The sequence below is a fragment of the Hyperolius riggenbachi genome, chromosome 2 (assembly GCF_040937935.1).
Source record: "Hyperolius riggenbachi isolate aHypRig1 chromosome 2, aHypRig1.pri, whole genome shotgun sequence".
Classification (NCBI taxonomy): domain Eukaryota; kingdom Metazoa; phylum Chordata; class Amphibia; order Anura; family Hyperoliidae; genus Hyperolius; species Hyperolius riggenbachi.
The window spans coordinates 43255325-43277158 of NC_090647.1; the positions used below are offsets into that span (position 1 = coordinate 43255325).

The window sequence follows — 21834 nt, forward strand, 5'->3', positions numbered from 1 at the left end:
TAACTTGTACGTTTAGAGCAACGTAGGAGTCAGAAAAAGTGAAGCTTCAGAGAGAAACTGTCGCTTTTTCTGTGGGGGAGAGGAATCAGTGATCGGGCACCATAGCCCGATTCATTGATTCCTGGGCTAACGATCCGCGGGCGGGAGCCTGCGTGCACACGCGGGAGCGCACATGGCCTCCTGGACGTAGCTAGTACGTCCAGGAGGCGAAAGTGGTTAAAGTGACCTGAACTCTTGCATGGGACAGAAGGAATACAGAGAAATCCACCCTGTATGTATTTAGTTTAGTTAGTTTAACCTGTCTAAGTCCTCCTCATCTGTGTCTAATCACAAGTTGTAATTTGATCTCTCTCGAGTCAGCTGACTGCCATGGCAGATAAGCTCATTTGAATGCACAGGATTTTAACGATATGTCTGCTTACATGAAAGCAGGAAGTAGACACACTGCAGATTTACTGTAGGATTTGTATCAGTTGTAACAAAGAAATGTTTTTCTTTAAAGTTTATTATGCTGCTGCATATCTTTTAGAGCAGAGAGGAAGGTCGGAGTTCAGGTGCGTTTTAAACAGCCAAGAGACAGCTTGAGATATGGTTTTCCTGCAGGAAAGTTCAGAAGGTCATTATTTCTGCTTTGTTTTATAGCTTAAAAGACAGAGTGTGGTTTTAAAACTGTAACAGTATAAAGCAATGTTATTTAAAGTGGATCCAAGATAAACTTTTTACTCATTGCATAATTGTGTTCCTTTCACATAGTTTAAAGGGCATTCCTCAAGCTCAATACTGTTGTTTTTTGTTTTAATACTCTAATTCCCTATAAACTAAGCATGCCTCGCCCACAGCTTTTCACAGTGCCTTGGCACTCGGACCCATGTAGCAAGGGTTCATGGGAGCTCAGTCTGGGTAGGAGGAGAAGGTGTTACTAGTCAGAGATTTCAGAGGCATAGGGGAGGAGAGTGGGGGAGTTTTCTCAGGCTGAGGGGTGGAGATGCAGAACAGCTTGCCTGTGTGTAATGTGACAAACATGGCCGCTCTCATTGTATCACAGGAAGAAATAATCATATTCTGTGGAAGCTGTTTGCAGCTAGATTTGCTGTGCAAACTATCTAAACTTTAGATAAGATATATAGACAAGTTACTAGTTAAAGTTAGTTTTTCATCTCCGATCCGCTTAAAAAAGATTTAACTGAAAATAAAAATGTGAGACTCTTTTCTTTGCTGATAATGTTTTATTCATTATCTGTACTACACATACAATTCACTATATCAAGAGGGTTTTTTTTTTAGTGCTTTAAAAGTGCACTTGATATGAAGGGAAGAAAAGGATTTGTACTTGCCTAGGGCCTCCTTCAGCACCATGTAGACTTTCAGCTCCCTCTGTAGCCTCCTGCCTGTGGCTGTTCCACTCTCTGCCCCGGTAGTGTCCACAACTCAGCTCAGCTGCGGACTACTACACATGCGCGGTCCCACGCCTCTGCGACTATGCTCTAGTGCCGGGAGCGCTCTGCACATGAGGATTGCGCAAGACTTGTAACTGGGCTTGCGCAGAATGCTCCATGCTACAGGAGCTCGATAGAGGAGGTGCACGGCGCAAACCAGCGCATGCGCAGTGACAAGCAACCCAGCTGGATCGAAGACTTCACAGCAGCACAGCGGATTGGCCAGGGAAGACCCGAGGAAGCTGATGGACTACAGAAGGCTGGAGGAGGCCCAGGTAAGTAAACACCCCTTTGTTCCCCCCAAGCTTCCCATGCTCTGAGCAGTGCATGCTGGGTGAGTGAGCTCCAAAACACAGCCAAAGAGGCTCTGGAAGAATCCAATACACACGTGGCGTGGGGGGATACTGGAGAGCAGGAAGAGAAGCGTCAGTAACGTCCTAAAGCCTGGTATACAACTTCAATTTTGATTGGCCAATCACTGACCAATTTTACTACCTTACTATGAAGTTTACCTACACAATCTGCTCATAGTATTGAATATCTGTTGACCCTTATACTACATGGAGGCGGTAAAATTGGTCAGTGATTGGCCAATCAAAACGCCCCAATTCTGTGTTTTGCGTTTTTTCCACCCTAAATTTGACTGAGGAGGCAGTGCACAGGTGCCCCCCCATACCGAGGTATGTAATTCTGCTGGTGACCAGTAGGAGGCGGTACAATCTCACCTGTGCAGGGAGTCGGCACTGCTTCCGAAGACCCCCTCCAAGCAGCTGCCGAACGCAGTGATGATGCGGAGAGCCTGGTCTTCTGAGGCTTTCACGCACAGCCTGTACCGCCGAGCAGCGTCCTGACACACCATGCTGCATTTCTGGCACGCGTATCTGGAGAAGGCGGGAAAACAAGCGGCTTTTAGTAAGCGATGACACAAAGTGGACCTGTCACAGAATACAGCAGCAGAATACTGTTTGAATCATCACAGCCTGAAAATCAAACTTAGTTACCCTGACTACCCCTTAAAGTGAACCAGAGACGAAGCACTCATGTATTTTGCCATATATATCAGTGGGAACATTAGAGAAAACACCCACCCTGCTCTCTGTTTCATCCTTTACTGCTCAGCCTGCTTGTTACAGCGCTGATAAAATCCCCTACTGAGCATTCAGCCTGGCTCTGCTCAGGAATCATAGTTGAGTCTGTCTTCAGTGATGTCTTTTCAAGCCCAAGTCTGCCCCCTTCTGGCTCTGCTATAATGACTCCTGAGCAAAGCCAGACTGAATGCTCAGTCGGGGTGGCGATCGCCGCTACGAGACTGTTAGATGGCAAAACCGCCGTCTATTTACTCTGTACAGTGCTGCGATCTAAGGCAGCGCTGTACTGGGGACAGTCGTGTGACATGGTTGTCCCCGTGGCAAGCTCAGGGTTGATCCGCTGTCATAGGCTGATGCCTAAGACAGCCGATTACAGTGATTGGCTGGCGGGGGAGGGAGGGAAGGAATGTTTAAAACAAATAAATAAAATAATCGCTAAATATATTTAAAAATAAAAGGAATAAATATTTGTATAAAAACAAATAAACATCCCAGCAGGGATCAGAGCCCACCAACAGAAACCTCTGTTGGTGGACAGAAAAGGGGGAAAAAAAATCACTTGTGTGCTGACTTGTATGGCCCTGCAGAGAGCTCTTAAAGCCGCAGTGGCCTAATTTGAGAAAAATAGCCTGGTCACGAGTAAGTGCATTGTTTTAAAAGGAAATAAATATGTCAGCCTATATATCCCTCTCAAATCGGGTTCCCTTTAATTAACGAAAAAAAAACTTTTAAAGTGATACTGAAGTGAAAATAAAATAAAATGATATAATGCGTATTATGTGTAGCACGGATAAGTAATAGAACATTAGTAGCAAATAAAAGAGTCTCATATTTTTATTTGCAGTTATATAGCTGTTTTTCCCTCATAACACTGCATCATTCTCTAATATTTGTAGATAACCAGCTACACTCTGCATTTTAAACTTTGAAACAGAGCAGAACTAATGACCTTTTGAACTTCCCTGCAGTAAAATCTTATCTAAGCTATCTTTCACTGTTTCTTTGGTGTATAAGTGCTTCAGAAAATAGCACTGTAACCAATTAGTTGGAGAGCTCAGAGAAGCTCTTTTGCATAGATAACAAGTGAAGTTTCTTAACTCTTCCTGTACTGGAAACAATATAAGACTCATATCTTTGCTACTAATGTTCTATTTCTTAGCTGTACTACACATACAATTCATCATATCATAAGTTTATTTTCACTTCAGATTCCCTTTAAAGAGACTCTGAAGCCAGCTTAAAAACTAGTTTTTACCTTTTATTTAACGTAAGGATCACGGTCCATGCTAAAAGGCCGCTATCCCGTGGCAGAATGAAGGTTTTTTACCCCCCAAATCCTAGGGCAAAAAATCCACGACTTTCTTGTTCGTGGATTTTTCTGCCCATGGAGGCAGAGCTTAGGGCTGTAGCTCTGCCTCCGTTCGTGCCAATCTGCCCGCGGATCTCCGCCTCTCCCCGCCCCTCTCAGTGAAGGAAGACTGAGAGGCGGTGGGGAGAGGCAGCGATCAGCTGGGATTGATGCGACAAGAGGCAGAGCTACAGCACTAAGCTCTGCCTCAATCAGGAAGCGCTCCCCGGTATTTGGAGGATGAAAAAACGTTGTTCGACCGCAGGAATGCGGCGTTTTAGCAATCACCATCCTCCTTCAGCAGAATAAAAGTTAAAAACTATTTTTTAAACTGGCTTCAGACTCTTTTTAAGCACTTAACAAGCAAGAGAGGTACTAAAAATAAGGCTGCCGAGGTATAACAGAAGATAACTGGGAACAACTTATTTTGGCTGATTATTTTGCTCGGAAAGTGCTGACTTGAACTCTTGCAGGACAAAAAGGAAAACCTAGAGAAACGCACCCTGTATGTATTTAGAGAGTTTAGCCTGTGTAATTCCCCCTCATCTGTGACTAAGCACTAGTTGTAATTTGATCTTTCAGCTGTGTCAACTGGTTGCCTCGGCAGAGCAGCTAATTTGTAAACACGGGATATTAACCCTATGCCTGCTTCCATGAAAGCAGGAAGTAGACACACAGCAGATTTATTTCAGGTTTTGTATCAGCTGTAACAAAAATGTTTTTTCTGTAAAGCTTATTATGCTGTTGCTTAATCTCTGAGTTCAGGCCCACTTTAAGTTGTTATTCATATAAATCAATGTTCTGTTAAACACATAGGAGAAACTGTGCCCTTTTGAGAACAGAGGATTATAGACAAACCAGATGGGCAGTTTAGCTCAGAGATGGATTCAAATGTAATGGGGGTAAATGGTAAGATGAAGTGGAGAGAGGCCCCTTGTCACCCACTAGGCCCCAAACACCTGCCTAGATTGCCTGGTGGATGATCCTGACCTAGTTTAGCTAATATTTTTACAACGTGGAATGGAGGGAGGAATAGCATAATTTGCATTAATCTGAAACATCTATGCAGCCTGCAAGCTGGTAAAAAAACAAAACAAAAAACCCCTATTTGAAAGCTTTGTACTGTGCTATGGAGCATGTTAGCGCTTTAAGTATGAAAATGATAAGGATGATAATAATGTCCCTTGTACAGATTACTGCTGCAGGTGGAAGATATAACGCATGAGAAAGGGAAGCTCGCCATCTGGTGGTGAGAGAGTGCTATTACCGGTCAGATGAGCGTATCACCCGGGACATGCAGTTCTGGCAGGCCGGATAGGTAAAGCTGCTGTCCTGGATGGACAGAATGGTACAGAGAGCAAACCTCCTCCTTCCATTCATGTGGATGTCGCCGGCCCTGCAGGATGACAGGAAGAGGATAGAACATTAATTTTCCATTAGAAAACACATAAAGAACTTAGGCCTCATTCACATTGCGTTCCGCTTGCGTTTGGCTTTTTTTGAAGCAATTTTTTTTGTGGGCATTGCAATTCGCCGCGTTAGAGCCCCCCCCCCGCCGAGACCCCGTGCGCAGCCTGGCCAATCAGTGCCAGGCAGCGCTAAGGGGTGGATCGGGATTCCCGCTAACATCGCGATCGTCGCCAAAATTGTGCAAAAAAAAAAAAAACTTCCGAATGGCAGGGAGGTGATAATGATACTGGAGACAGATTTGAGCGGAGGCCATAGGTGGCAAGACAAATAATGTCTAAGCAGCTGTGTAAACATTTTCCTACTTTTCATGTTAAATATCAGAGGCAAAAGCTTTAATTCATTGTGTGTAGATTTTAGCTACCGTTGGAATGTCTCATTTGCAAAGGTATGAATCTCTGCAGTCTGACATGCTAACAACAGTGTAATATTAAAGCAGTTATACGAAATGATTCTGGTATCAGGTTTCACACACACAATTACAAATGTTTATGTTGCACATAAGATGCATTTCCTCTGCTCTCTGTGAGAGAAAGCTCTGCCTGTCTCTGACTGAGCTCTCTGCATACACAGGGTTAACAGATGCACTGTGAGGGAATTCCCCCCTCCCATCATGGATCACTCAGGTGTCAGATTACAGCAGACTGCCCCTCAGAAAAGTGTGAAAGGAATTAGATAACAGTAAACAAAGAGATAAAGATTCAAATGTATACATCAGTACTTAGCAGCACTTCCCAAACATTTCCTATCTCAATTGAAAAACTCCATAAACACCACCTCTGCAACATCTCCAGGATCTGCTCCTACCTGTCCCCCAACACCACCAAACGCCTCATTCATGCCCTTGTCATCTCTCACCTGGACTATTGCAAACCCCTTTTCTCAGGCCTCCCTTTACACCGTATTGCGCCCCTTCAGTTGGTAATGAATGCAGCAGCCAGACTGATCAAGTCATCCGATCACAGTGCCTCTACATCACCCCTCTGTAAAGCCCTCCCCTGGCTCCCCATCCGCTTCAGGATCAATTTCAAAATTCCGTGCTTGGCCTACAAATCGGTGCACAGGACCTGCTCGACTTGCACCTCCGATCTCGTCCACAGGCACACACCGGCCTGCCCCCTCCGCTCCTTCAATGACCTGCGCCTGTTCGCACCGCCCATATCTTACTCTAATGCACAATTGCAGGTCTTCACTAGGGCTGCCCCCACTCTCCGGAACTCGCTCCCACCAGCCATCAGACTCGCCCCCACCTTTAATACCTTCAAACTAACCCTCAACACTCACCTTTTCATGCTCGCATACCCCCTACATCAGCACCATAATACGTTTGGCTGGGCACTCTCTCAACAGACGGACCTACAGTCTCCACCCCCACACTTTAGATTGTAAGCATCTGGCAGGGCCCTCCTCCCTAGTGTTTCCAGCTTGATTATGCAATCTTACTGTCAATCGCCCCTCTTTGTGGACTAGAACAGTCAAAGACAGTCAGTCTCTATTTCAGGCATGGGCAAACTTGGCCCTCCACCTGTTAAGGAACTACCCAGTCCCACAATGCATTGCAGGAGTCTGACAGCCACAGTCATGACTCATAAAGGCAAATGCATTGTGGGACTTGTATTTCTGTAACAGCTGGAGGGCCAAATTTGCCCATGCCTGCTCTATTTTGACCAAAGACACAGATCTACTGTTATCAAAGACATTTACATGATCTTGTTTTGTGATGAGCTACTTGTATGTCCTCAAAATATAATCTATGATGATCAGTGCAAGAAAACAATCTTCATAATCCACCACCACACCGATATAAAACGCACTCCACAATACCTCCTCCTCGCCGGCTCTCCTGTAGGAGAGCAGCTACAGGAGAGCCGGCGAGGCGGAGGTGTTTGCGGACATTGACGGGACGGCGGGGTTGCGTGGCGCGAACGGCCGTCTTTAGTCCACTGCCTCCAAATCTGCGCTTACCTGTATGCCTGTTATGGACATAAATGGTTAACAGGTGAGTGTGTTTTTTACTTGATTTTAAAGATGAATAAATTTATTGAAATTGGATTACGCTATGTGGAGCATTTTATATGTTTCATGTTGCTAATGAGCTTATGAAGAGGAGGAGGAAGCAGACCAACATTGATCGGAAGGAAAGGGATTGTTATTGACTGAGCGCATATGATCATTTTGTATGATCAGGGGAGCTGGTGAGTACGTTTTATATCAGTGTGGTAGGGATGGTCAGAATGCCAATTTCCGATTCCGCGGTAAATCCGCATTCCGTCATGTACCGATTACCGATTCCGCTACCAATTTCCGCATTCCAATGCGGAATTTCCGCCGGAAATCGCGGAAATTCCGCCCGACTTTAACATCGATTTTCTCAAAAACTATAAGGTCTTTTTGAAAACTTTTTTTTTTTTGCATCTTGTTCAGAAGATTCTGATTAATAAACCCAGAAAATTTGTTTCTAGGACTTACGGGGGCTTTGCTAATAACCGCTAAAGTCGGCGGATTTTTACTGTAATGTAAAATGCAGGAAATAGGCAGATGCAGATTTTCTGCATTTTAAATTACAGTAAAAATCCGCCGACTTTAGCGGTTAATAGCAAAACTCCCGTAAGTCCTAGAAACACCACATTTTCAGGGTTTATTAAACCGAATCTTGTAAACAAGATGCAAAAAAAAGTTTTCAAAAAGACCTTATAGTTTTTGAGAAAATCGATGTTAAAGTCGGGTGGAATTTCCGCGATTTCCGGCGGAAATTTCCGCGATTTCCAGCGGAAATCCGCCTACGGCACTTGCATTACCGATTTCCGCATTCCGATGCGGAAATGCAATTTCCGATCGGAATTTTGGAAATTGCATTTCCGCGGAATCCGAATAAGCATCCCTAGTGGTGGTGGATTATGAAGATTATTTTCTTGCGCGGATCATCATAGACTATATTTTGAGGAAGATTGAGAACAGAGTATCAATTAAGGATTAGAGATGTTGCGAACTGTTCGCTCGGCGAACATCTCTGGGGCTTTTACTACTTCCGGGTCGCTCTGACCCGGAGTAGTACGCCTGCGCTGCCCGGCGAAGCGCGTCCTAGATCGCGCTCCTGTTGCCGGGCACTCTCTGCGCATGTGCGTGACGTCGTTCATGACGTCACGCACATGCGCAGAGAGTGCCCGGCAACAGGAGCGCGATCTAGGACGCGCTTCGCCGGGCAGCGCAGGCGTACTACTCCGGGTCAGAGCGACCCGGAAGTAGTAAAAGCCCCATGTATTTAGAGATGTTCGCCGAGCGAACGGTTCGGGAACCGTTCGCTACATCTCTATTAAGGATCGGCAGCAATTGGGAGTGTATTGTATTGAAGAGTGTATGAGATTGCGCAGAGGACTTTTTTTCCTAATTTCTACTTGTATGTCCTACCTTGTATGTTTACTCATTAATCTATTGTACGGAGCTGCGTTATATGTTGGCACTTTATAAATACAAAAAATAATTATTAAAAAGCCCCTAGCGTTAGGTACAAGTGCAGAGTTAGATACTCAGCGGCCCACTGCCGTAAATATTACTGTGAGCAGCAGAGTGACAACCCTGCTCACCCTCCTGTCAGTTACTGCGTCGCTATCGTCTCCACCGTATGGCTGCAAGAAAGACGTTTTACTGAACGGCTTCCTTTATCGGAGCAAATCACTGCAGCTATCTCATTTATTGAGGTTTTATACCCACCACCATAAACGCACAATGAGAAAATCACGATTACAATGGTGAATTGCTGCTGCGCTTCACAGAATTATACACTGGCCACTTTACTTTCTTCTGTGCACATTACTTAAAACATTTGCTTCAAAGGAATGATGTAAGTCAGGGGTCCCCAACCACCGGGCCGCGACCCACTGCCGGTCCGTTGGCAGTCTCCTACCGGGCCGCGGCGTGTCTGGCCTCTCGCCCCTCCCCCCGCGGCCACCGCTCCTGTTACCTTATGAGCGGCGGCCGCTTCCTTCCTTATAGTCCCCCAGGCACCGCTCTCCTCTTATCGGCAGCATCTTACAGCAGCGCATATTGCGACTGCTGTAAGGAAGGGAAGGAAGCGCATCAGCGGCTTCCTGTAGCGGCGATATGCATCACCGTTACCATGGGAACCGCTGACGCACTTCCTTCCCTCCTTACAGCAGTCGCAATACGCGCTGCTGTAAGATGCTGCCGATAAGAGGAGAGCGGCGCCTGGGGGACTATAAGGAAGGAAGCGGCCGCCGCTCATAAGGTAACAGGCGCGCGGCCGTTTGGGGAGAGGGGCACTACCTACACACCCACCCATACTAGGGCGCTACACTGGGCACTCACCTAGCTATACTGGGGAGCCATACTGGGGAACAACACTAGCCATACTGGGGCAAAATACTAGCTATACTGGGGCACTATACTGGCTGTACTGGGCACTGTACTAGCTATACTGGGGCACTATACTGGCCGTACTGGGCACTGTACTAGCTATACTGGGGCACTATACTGGCTGTACTGGGCACTGTACTAGCTATACTGGGGCACTATACTGGCTGTACTGGGGCAATATACTGGGCACCATACTCGCTGTACTGGGCACTATACTAGCTATACTGGGGCACTATACTGGCTGTACTGGGCACTATACTAGCTATACTGGCTGTACTGGGCACTATACTAGCTATACTGGGGCACCATACTGGCTGTACTGGGCACTATACTAACTATACTGGGCACTATACTAGCTATACTGGGGCAACTAAACTCCCTATCTCCCTATACTGGGGCAACAACCCCCCCCAACCCACTGCATATGACACTGTCCACTAGGTCGCGCATCACCGTCGACCCCTCCCCCCCAAGCCGGAAAAGGTTGGGGACCCCTGATGTAAGTGATAAAGGAACAGAAGATGATACACATGTTGGTACATGCACCGCTGCAATCTGTACTGAACTCGGCTGCTCGTCTCATTCATCTCTTTTCTCATTCTTTCTTTCCTGCTCCTCTCTGCCAAGCTCTTCACTGACTGCCAATCATCCAGAGGATCCAGTTCAAACTCTTAACTCTAACCTACAAAGCTCTCCACAATCTCTCGCCCCCGTACATCTCCTCACTAGTCTTCATATATCAACCCAACCGCAATCTCAGATCTGCACATGATCTTCTGTCCTTCTCTAGAATTACCTCCTCGCATTCACGTGTACAAGATTCCTCATGTGCTTCATCCCTCCTCTGGAATGCCCTTCCACAACACATCAGTCACTCTCCAACCTCCAACAGCATACACTCTACCTTCGACCATTCTCCCTGTGTCCTCAGGCAAAGTTGCACTCTTACTACATATCCTAAAAACACACTGCCTCTATGTATGAATTTTCTATACTACTCCTCTTGTTCCTATATACTGTAAGCTTACAAGGGCAGGGATCTCTCCCCCTCGTGTCTTGGAAATCATTATACATTTTATTCATCATGTTACTTTTATCACTGTCATTACCAATTCGGTATCATTTTTGTATTTTATCGCTAATTATGTATCTTGTATATTGGCAGTGTTCTCCCCAGGCTCTTTTAGCCGGATGCTCCACCCGGCTAGTTTTGGTGAGCACCCGGCTGCTATCAGCTCACCTTCTCCTAAGCTGTAAGCAGAGTTGCGCACAGAAGCACCGGCCCTGCATTCTCTCATCTCTCCCCACCCGACTAATTTTTCTTGACACCCAGCTACTTTTTGATGCCACCCAGCTGGTAAAAAATTCTGGGGAGAACACTGTACTGGTGTACACCGTTGTCTGTATTATTATGCACCCCATGTTCGTTTCTTACTTTTTACAGCGTCACAGAATATGTCAGCAATTTATAAATCAATAATAATAATAATAATAATAATAATAATTAATTCTACTTTTTATTCATCATGTTACTTTTGTCATTGTAATTACCAACTGTGTATTTTGTATATTGGTGTACACCATTGACTGTATTATTATGTACCCCATGTTTGTTTCTTACTTTGTGCAGCGCCACAGAATATGTTGGCACTTTATAAACAATAATCATAATAATGTATTAGCAGCGCCTGCCTATGCATAAACTGGTGGAGCAGCTCCCTCTAGTGGCTGAAAAGTAATGTGCAGCTAATGTCTTGGTCTTCTGTCCATTCTCAGAGAATTATTGTACATTTATGTAGCCCAGACATGAACTACATTGTTAGTACGGTACCTCTTCATAGGAAAAAAAACACACACGTGTCTCTGACATAACTTAAAATTGAAAAAAGACTGGCAACCACCACTAGTTATTTTGTATTTAAAGGAAACCCGAACTAAAATGTGACATAATGAGATAGACATGTGTATGTACAGTGCCTAGCACACAAATAACTATGCTGTGTTCCTTTTTTTCCTTTCTCTGCCTGTAAGCGTTAAATATAAGGTATGCAAGTGGCTGACTCAGTCCTGACTCAGACAGGAAGTGACTACAGTGTGACCCTCACTGATAAGAAATTCCAACTATAAAAAAAAAAACACTTTCCTAGCAGAAAATGGCTTCTGAGAGCAAGAAAGAGGTAAAAAGGGGGAATTTCTTATCAGTGAGGGTCACACACTGCAGTCACTTTCTGTCTGAGTCAGGACTGAGTCAGCCACTTGCATACCTTATATTTAACGCTTTCAGGCAGAGAAAGAAAAAAAGGAACACAGCATAGTTATTTGTGCGCTAGGCACTGAACATGCCCATGTCTATCTCATCATGTCACATGTCACTTCGGGTATCCTTTAAACTAGTGACATATAGGAGAATGTGATAAATGATTTAGGATACCCACCTTTATGTTAATTTTCCGGGTTTCAGCATTAGAAGCTCTTCCTATATCTGTATATTGCTGTATATTGGTATGCAGCCCCGCCCTACCAGTGATGCCTGGCCTAGGCTGTTTATTATACAGAATCCCCCCCTCCCTTCCATTCTGGGAGAACTCAAATGTATTTTCAGTTCAGGTCTGCCATACATTCACCTGAGGCTGGTTTCAGACCATAAACCAGCATTAGCGCCGGTGCATCGCGCCCAACGCACCGCATCGTCAAAAACAGGCCTTCAGGGAACACCGCAGGCCAAGCAGGAAGCGACGTGCGTTTGCCATCACTTCCTGTTTCAAGTGAACCTCCAGACTAAAAATCTACTCAGCAGAACTGAAAAGGCTTGGTGTTTCTTTAACAGCTTCACAGCATCAGAACTTTGTTTTTCTTACCCAAGCCTCATTTTTATCTGCACAGAAGAAAACCGCCCGGGCATTTTTCCCCTGATGCTGTGCAAAGCATGATGGGATTTCTGATGTTGGTCTCCTGCTGTTTTGGTGCAGTTTTTTTTTTTTTTTTTTTTTTTATGAATTTGAGATTTGAAGCCTAGTGTTCAGCTGGGAGGGGTGATCAGGACACAGGACAGTTGGAGCTGTGTCTCTTGCTCCCTGTCACCTCCTTTCAACCAAAAAGATGGCTGCCCCCATGAAATCACAAACATTTGCCTGTTCTTTTAAAACAGGTTGCGTTAAAGATTACATTATCTATCTATTTTTAATTAACCAAACTAATGTACAGTAACTTAATGACAGTATGTTTGTTTTGGGATAGTGTTCTGTGGACTGATGAAACAAAATTAGAACTGTTTGGGCCCATGGATCAACGCTATGTTCGGGGGAGGAAGAACAAGGCCTATGAAGAAAAGAACACCTTGCCTACTGTGAAGCATGGCGGGGGGGGGGGGGTCAATCATGCTTTGGGGCTGTTTTGCTTCTGCAGGTACAGGGAAGCTTCAGCGTGTGCAAGCTACCATGAATTCTCTTCAGTACCAGGAGATATTGGATGAAAATGTGATGCAGTCCGTCACAAACCTGAGGCTTGGGAGACGTTGGACCTTTCAACAGGGCAATGTTCCCAAGCATACCTCCAAGTTCACTAGAGCATGGTTGCAGATTAAAGGCTAGAACATTTTGGAATGGCCAACCATCGTAGTCACCAGACTTAAATCCGATTGAGAACCTCTGGTGGGACTTAAAGAAAGCAGTTGCAGCGCGCAAGCCTAAGAATGTGACTGAACTGGAGGCTTTTGCCCATGAAGAATGGGCTAAGATACCCGTAGATCACTGCAAGACACTTGTGTCAAGCTATGCTTCACGTTTAAAAGCTGTTATAACTGGAAAACGATGTTGTACTAAATACTACGAATGAATGTCACTTGGGGGTTGAATAAAACTGATAACGATGTGAGCACAGAAAAGACATTTGTGGTTATTTCATCATAAATGTTATGCTATATTTGTCTGACTTACAAGTGCCTCTTTGATTTAATTGTAAACAAGATGACTGAAATGATCAAAATCAACGTCAAACTGGCCAAAACACTCAATTTCAGTGGGGGGTTGAATAATTTTGAACACAACTTGTAAGCCTTTGGCAGGGCCCTCTCCCCATACTGGACTGTGTGCACTTTACCCAGAATTTGGAACTGGTAATTTTTATCACTACCACTCCAGTGTATGATCTGGCATTGTACTATCTGCATTGTGTTGTGTATCTTATTGCTAATTACCTGTATTGTTGTATCGTTCTGTCACCCCTGTTATTGTCTGTAATCCTATTTATTGTACAGCGCTGCAGAATATGTTGGCGCTATATAAATCTAATAAATAATAATAATAACTTAAATGACAGTATGTTTGTTTAGGCTGAAGTTCTCCTTTCAGGTATGCAGAAGTGTATTGTTTTAATACACTTCCGGGCTTGCGAGGCACAACAGCAATTTTTATTAAATTCCACACGTGACCTGGACTAAGATGACTACCGGGCCGATGCAAATCGCCACAGAAGCCGCACGGTAATGTAGTTCTTGACTGGCGTGGGGAATGCAACAAAAACATCACTTCTGTTGCATCGTGCTGTAACGTCACACTATGAAAGTCTCCACAGACTTTCATTGCACGGCGGTGGGGTGTGGTAAAAATAACGCACCGCCCTCGTGTGAAAGGGACCACAAAAAATGCTGCTGGCACTACTTTTTCTCTGCACACAAATTTGAGGCAGCCTCCGGGGTGACACCCTACCCCTATGGCGAGATCGCTCTCTGTCGTCATGTGACAAACAGCAATCTCAAGAGCCTCCGAGGACCTAAAGAAAAAGGGCAGAGAGGGTCCAGATCCCGGGCGGAGGCGAGTTATAACCACCGCTGTGCTCACAAACTGGATATACCTCCCAGTAGCTACCCTGACCCAGGCTCAGGATTACAAAATTTTTCTTTTTCACCCAAAGCTTGGGTCGGGAATACTACTGCACATGTGCAAGCGGTTTTACACCTGCGCCCCTTTAAAGAGGTTTGGGGGGGTCATTGGAACGGTGAGGTGGAGGGGGTATGTGGGAAGCCTGTGGATTACCCAGAGGCTTCTGTCTACTGAGGCACTATATTGGAACACTTTTTTCCTACAGGTATACTTTAGATGCTAGTCTAGTTTAGGGCACCTAACAGGAAACCTCATAGGGAACAGTTATCCAATCACAGCACCCTCTACAGCACGAAGAGTTGTGATCATTGGACAAATAGTGTGGGCCATGTTCAGGCAATTCCTCTATGAGGTTTCCTGCTGGGTCCCCTAAACTAGACAAGCGCCATACTTTAAAGCTGCTTTCACAGTGGGACGTTGCATTTTAGGGGACGTTATGGTCGCATAACGTGCCCCTAACGCAACGTATGGTGGTGTTGAAGTTGGACGTCAGATTGAGCTGCGTTATGCAGCTCTTAAAGCAGCCGCTCCAGGATAGGGATAGGAAGTCCGGATCTTTTTAAGGATTCGGATCATTTGAATCAGATCATTTGAATCCTTTTACTAGGGAAGCAGACTGGGGGTGAAATGACTAGCAGGACAGGACTTTCCCTGCACTGTACATTCTGTATGTTCCTGTATTTTTCCAGACAGACATCCACTGTGAACCGAATCGCTCATTGTGGTGATCCGGATGATTCGACTCACAAAAAAGATCCGGATCAAATGAAGATTCGTTCATGATCCGGACAACACTACAGTCCCACCACGAGTCACCACAGTGCAGTGATTATTATTTAGCCATGTGGCTGGCCGTGGAGGAGGAGGGGAGACCTCCTCCTCCAACATTACTGAGCATGTGCAAACAGTCTAACATGGCTCAGCCCAGTATATCGTACAGCATGCAGCACTTTGTTTAAACGTGCTGCATTACTATGCAACGCAACGAGGGCACTGTGAACAGCACATTGATTTTACAGTGCTGTGAGTTAGGCTACGTTACTGGCTGCTGTAACGTGGGACTTTAACGTCCCACTGTGAAACCAGCCTAAGGGTTTGAACTATTGTGATCACTGCTTGCTTCAGCCAACCCTTGATCCTGAACAACTAATGGAAGCTGTAAGGTACTCATACATTGTTCAGTCTGGTAGCAGATCAACCATTAGATAGATTCCTTTTTTATTGATTCTGATCAGAGAAGAGTCTATTGCTTATAGCTCCCAAATATCCCTCTTATGGAGGGACAGTCCCTCTTTAGCAACCCAACCCCACTGGCCCTCTTTCCTACTCATGTGTCCCTCTTTCAGGACTAATGTACAGATCTGTGTGAACATATATTTTTCTTCTTCTGAAAAATGTGTTTGACTCTAAACTTTCTTCCCATCATTTAAATGTATATATTTCTTATTTTCATAGATTAATATGAAGGGAAATCAACCAGGATAGAAAGGACCAGTGTGGTTTGAACTATAAAACAACATATATTTCTTATGAAATCTTTATGGTATGCGTGTCTAGAGGTGTGACGGAGGTGTAATCAGGGGTGTGGCAGGGGCGTGGCTTAAGTGTCCCTCTTTCTTATCTCAAAGAGTTGGGAGGTATGCTATTGCTTAACCACGCACTGCACACAGATTCCCAATACATTTCAGCATGAAATCTATTGCAAATTGGCCTCCCCAAGTATAAAGTGGCCCTTCCTATGCTCATGTTTTGAAGTCTCACCTCTCCACTGGCACAACGCCTGGCATCACATAGACCACCGGTACCACTTGGCTATGCACGTGTTTTGACATCACACGTGCGTCAGCGTCACATGGTACCAGTGACGGCGGTCACAGGAGGAGAACAGGAGTTGCGACAGCAGAGGGGTGAGTATGTAAAACTCTTAGTATGGGGGTAGGGGGGGGCATGTAAACGACACTTTACACTTGGGGCAGCCATCGTAATATCGAAGACCATTACCACTGTGCACCCGATCGAGCCTTGACATTTTACCAGCATTTCTGATCGATCCATTCAAATGATTTAAAGTGAACCGGAGACAAAGCACCCTCATGTATTTTACCATATAGATCAGTGGGAACATTAGAAAAAACACCTGCCCTGCTCTCTGTTTCATTCTTCACTGCTCAGCCTGCTTCTAATCAGCCCTGACAAAATCCCTGACTGAGCATTCAGTCTGGCTTTGCTCAGGAATCATTATAGCTGAGTCATTATAGCAAAGCCAGACTGAATGCTCAGTCGGGGATTTTATCAGCGCTGATAACAAGCAGGCTGAGCAGTAAATAATGAAACCGAGCAGGATAGGTGTTTTCTCTAATATTCCCACTGATATATATATATATATATATATATATATATATATATATATATATATATATATAGTAAAATACATGAGGGTGCTTTGTCTCTGGTTCCCTTTAAGACCACAAAAATGTAACGTAATATCAGTAAGGCGCTGCATCACTGATTGTCTTCTGATTTGCTAAGATTATCGAATCAAAAGGTTGATTGAGCCGCAATATCAAGTTATGCATGGGCACCCTTACAAATCCATCAGCTGATCAAACTGCTGGACAAAGATGACACTCTTCAGGCTGCAAGGGGAGGTTCACAAGCAGGGCTGTTGTAAATTACAGACTGAGTCTTCCTGCTGTTTTTTACTTACCCGGGGCTTTCTCCAGCCCCATAAGCATGGATGTGTCCCTCACCACCCTCCATTCAGCCGCAGTCAACTCCCGCTACACAGCTTAGTCGGACTCAGTCTGACTGAGCGACGTCAGCCGGGGCCTTCTGCGCTTGCACAGGAAGTCCACGCATGTACAGAAGGCCCCCTGCTGATGTCACTGAGCCGCTTACCGGGGGAGATTGCGGCTGAACGGAGGCGCTGAGGAGGACGGCAAGAGACACATCTATGCTTCTGGGGCTGGAGGAAGCCCTGGGTAAGTATAAAACTGCAGAAAGACTCAGCTTTGAGTATCTTTAAGGTGCCCATACAGCTAGCGATGATGAGCAGATTCGACCAAGAAACAGATCTCGTGGCTGGATAGTGTACTGGTTAAAGGTAAGGTCCAGGCAAAAAAAAAATAAAATAAATGAGTTTCACTTACCTGGGGCTTCTACCAGCCCCATGCAGCCATCCTGTGCCCTTGTAGTCACTCACTGCTGCTCCGGTCTCCCACTGGCATCTAGTTTAGTTTTTGCCGACCTCGGAGGTTGGGGGCCGCATTGCGTACATTTTTACGCATTCCCGCTAGCGCAGGAACATCAGCACATACATTTTTTACGCGTTACAATTGACGCGTTGCACCACTAAACGTGTTTTTTTTTTTTTGCCTGGACCTTCCCTTTAAGGGCACTGCCTTGGAATCCTGGCTAGGGTCAGTACCTATTCAGTAAGAAGTCCTTGGGCAAGACTTACTAACACTGCAGGGTGGCCTCTTGAGCGCATCCCAGTGGCTGCAGCTCTTGAGCGCTTTTAGGCTGCTTTCACAGTAAGACATTACAGGCGCACGTTAGTGCAGCCTGTAACGCAGCCCCACCGCACAGTAATGAAAAATCAATCAGCCCATTCAGTGCCCACGTTGCGTTGCATTGTAACACAGCACATCCGTTGAGAGTGCTGCATGCTGTGCGTTATGCGCGGCTAAGCCGCGTTAGACTGTGCGCACATGCTCAGTAATGTTGGGGAGGAGAGGAGAGCGGCCAGGCACATAGCTAATTAATATTCACTGCACTCAGTGACGTGCAGTGTTTACTTCCTGGAGCGGCCGCTCTCTGCGGCGATTGGCCGGGCGGGACCACGTGATGCCGCATGCATCCAAGAGTACACATCACGGCATCACGGACGCCAGAGTGAGCTGCACAACGCGGCTCACTCTGACGTCCACATCAGAGAGCACCAGGCGTTGCGTTAGGGGCACGTTATGTGCCCTATAACGTCCCCTAAACGCAACGTCCTGGTGTGTAAGTAGCCTAAGTACGACAGCAGAAAAGCGCTATATAAATTTTAGGACTATTGTCACTCTCTGATCACAGAGAGATCTATTGGCTGCCCATACACCACAGTCTGATTCCTAATTGGTTTCAGCATGAAATTTCTCAAAAATCAACCTTGTGATGCTGCATCCACACAGGGGACACACGTAAAATGTGTCCCCTGTGCAATAAAATATACTTTACTAGTCCACTGTCCCCCCGCCGTGGTGCCCATCCATCTTCCTCTTCCACATTGCCTTCCCACGTGGCTACTGGCATATAGAACATGGGGTTCATGTATGACGTCACACGCTATATGCCAGTAGACATGTGGTGCGGATATACAGAAGTAGTAGATGGATGAGCACTGCGGTGGGCGCCAGCAGACAGGTAAAGTATATTTTAATACATGGTGGGGAGCTACATTTACATTTGAGGGGGGCAGTATCCAGGAATTCCGTTGTAACATCACACGCAGTTACTGCCACACACCCAATCGACTATGGCAGCCCAAGATTTCCCAGTATGTCCATTCAACCAAATTGGTCAAGCTGCTGATCGGGCATGCTTGTTGCAGCACAGATTTTATCTGATTCAACAATACAGTAATAACCAAATTGGATGGTCGATCAGCCGCAAAATCAGCAGATGTATGGCCACCTTTATGCTAGGTACACACGATACAGTTTTCGGACAGATTTCCTTCCAGATCGATTATTTTCAACATGTCCAATCTGATTTCGATTTTCCAATCAATTTTTCATTCACTTCCATGGAAAATCAATCGAAATGAGATCAGACATGGTTAAAATAATCAATCTGATTCTGGGAGGAAATCTGCCTGAAAATCTCATCTTGTGTACTAGACAGGCTTGTACTTTGGTTGGCTGTGGCCATATAACTTCTGTACACAAATAAGCTGTGCCAGTGAGTGCAGCTGCACAAGACCAGGAAGTGATAGGTGACCAGAGCTGGACTTTAGCACCACACAATGATGTATCAGGAAATCAGAAGTCCAGGGGAATCCAGGAATTCAACCTTCAGTATGAATAAAATAATACGATACATAAATAACCTAAACTAATAATCTAACATCAACTCACCCTCCAGCAGTGAACTCTGCTCCTCTGCTGACTTCAAATCTCGCGCGTGCGTGACGTCACCGCCCGGCTGGAGGCCACCAATTGCAGCCCTCCCTTCTGCGTCTCGCTGCAGCCACTGGAATGCGGGCGGCTGCTGGGAGACCTCCCATACACTAGAGGCCGCCGTCTGCCCTGTGAAAAGGACTCCGCTTGTCGCCCATTTTGTTGTAGTACTTTGGTATTCTCACAGTATAAGATTGGCTACAAGAAAATGGCCGCCGCAGCAGATGCCTGCATGTGATAATAAGACACTTAGTTCCTGTTAGTTGCTAAGGTGAGCTGTAAGCTTGGCATAGTTGCTCTGCAAAGTTACGGTGGGAATGCTGGGACTTGTATTTCTTTGAATTTGAAAAGCACAGGACTGTACTGCATACTGTTCAAAATAGTGTTACCAGTAACCAGTCACTAAAGGAATTATTTGCCTCCTGTCCTGATGGGATCCATGATGAACATTATTTATACCTCCCAACTTTTTGAGATGTGAAATAGAGCCCCTGTTACACCGCTAATCACGCCCTCCGTCACAGCATACATTTGAATTCGCCGCCGGGAGACTTGGGCGCAGGATAGAGCCGGTATATGGCTGATCCTGCTGCTGCACAAGTCCCGGCCGTGTTAATTACTATTCCCCCTCCAGGTCGCCATGGATAGTGGGGGAATTATATAATTCAGCTTCCAGCGATTGCTGGAGGCCGAATTATTGTTTTTTAAGCAACCTCGGCTCCGTCTTCTGACGGCACCGACGTTACTCACTGAGTGCCGCTCAGTTGTGATTCCCTATAGTCTGGTGGCGCCTGCTGCGCCCAAATCTAGCAGCGCCGAAAAGCACAGCTCCGCCGTCACACCCCAGTCACGCATACCATAAAGATTTCATAAGAAATATATGTTGTTTTAGAATTTAAATAGAGTGACCAGATTTTTGTGGATCCAACCTGGGACGGGGAGGGGGGGGCGCGCGAAAAATGGGCGTGGCCATGACATTGTATGGGCGGAGCTAACGTAATGATGTAACAGCGAGGCATAAGAAAGCAGTGTTTACGCCATGATGTGGACAAACGAGACTTTGCATCATGGGTGTGCAGAAACTGTGTGATGCTAAGCAGCAAACATAGCCATCTATGACCATTAAATAATAAATGCAGTAACAGTTACCCCGGACACCAGAAAATAAACGCAATAGGCAACATGTCAGTACAAAATAACCGCAATGCGAGCAACATGTCAGTATAAAATAATTGCAATGCGGGCAAACATGTCAGTACAAAATAAACGCAATGCGGGCAACATGTCGGTACAAAATAAACGCAATGCGGGCAAACATTTCACCAGAAAAGAAACGCACTGCGGGCAAACATTTCACCAGAAAAGAAACGCACTGCGGGCAAGCATTTCGCTAGAAAAGAAACAATGCGGGCAAACATTTCACCAGAAAAGAAACGCACTGCGGGCAAACATTTCGCTAGAAAAGAAACAATGCGGGCAAACATTTCACCAGAAAAGAAACGCACTGCGGGCAAACATTTCGCTAGAAAAGAAACAATGCGGGCAAACATTTCACCAGAAAAGAAACGCACTGCGGGCAAACATTTCGCTAGAAAAGAAACAATGCGGGCAAACATTTCACCGGAAAAGAAACAATGCGGGCAAACATTTCACCGGAAAAGAAACAATGCGGGCAAACATTTCACCAGAAAAGAAACGCACTGCGGGCAAACATTTCGCTAGAAAAGAAACAATGCGGGCAAACATTTCGCTAGAAAAGAAACAATGCAGGCAAACATTTCACCAGAAAAGAAACAATGCGGGCAAACATTTTACCAGAAAAGAAACAATGCGGGCAAACATTTCACCTGGAAAAGAAACAATGCGGGCAAACATTTCACCTGGAAAAGAAAGCATTTACTCACCTGGCAGAAGTCTCCAGCCTCTGGCGCGCTGCTCCTGGGACCGTCTTACTTCTCCTGCAGTCTCCCGCGCTGACAGCCTGGCAGAGCAGGGCTACGGCAAGATGGCGCCCGAAGCCCTGTACTGGAGACACAAATAGGTCTCCAGTACAGGGCTTCGGCAGCCATCTTGCCGTAG

General features: G+C 45.6%; 1 protein-coding gene across 1 annotated transcript in view; it reads right to left on the minus strand.

Moving 5' to 3' along the window:
- The window catches only part of LOC137543620 (DNA damage-induced apoptosis suppressor protein-like), a 31519-nt gene extending 11719 nt beyond the window's left edge, over nucleotides 1-19800 (minus strand). The window contains exons 1-3 of the mRNA XM_068264739.1: nucleotides 19714-19800; nucleotides 5140-5268; nucleotides 2162-2317 (exon numbers count right to left, since the gene is read on the minus strand). Of these exons, the coding sequence (XP_068120840.1) occupies nucleotides 2162-2317; nucleotides 5140-5252 (269 nt within the window). The 5' untranslated portion in view covers nucleotides 5253-5268; nucleotides 19714-19800. The remainder of the gene's footprint in view (nucleotides 1-2161; nucleotides 2318-5139; nucleotides 5269-19713) is intronic.
- Nucleotides 19801-21834: the final 2034 nt, after the last annotated feature.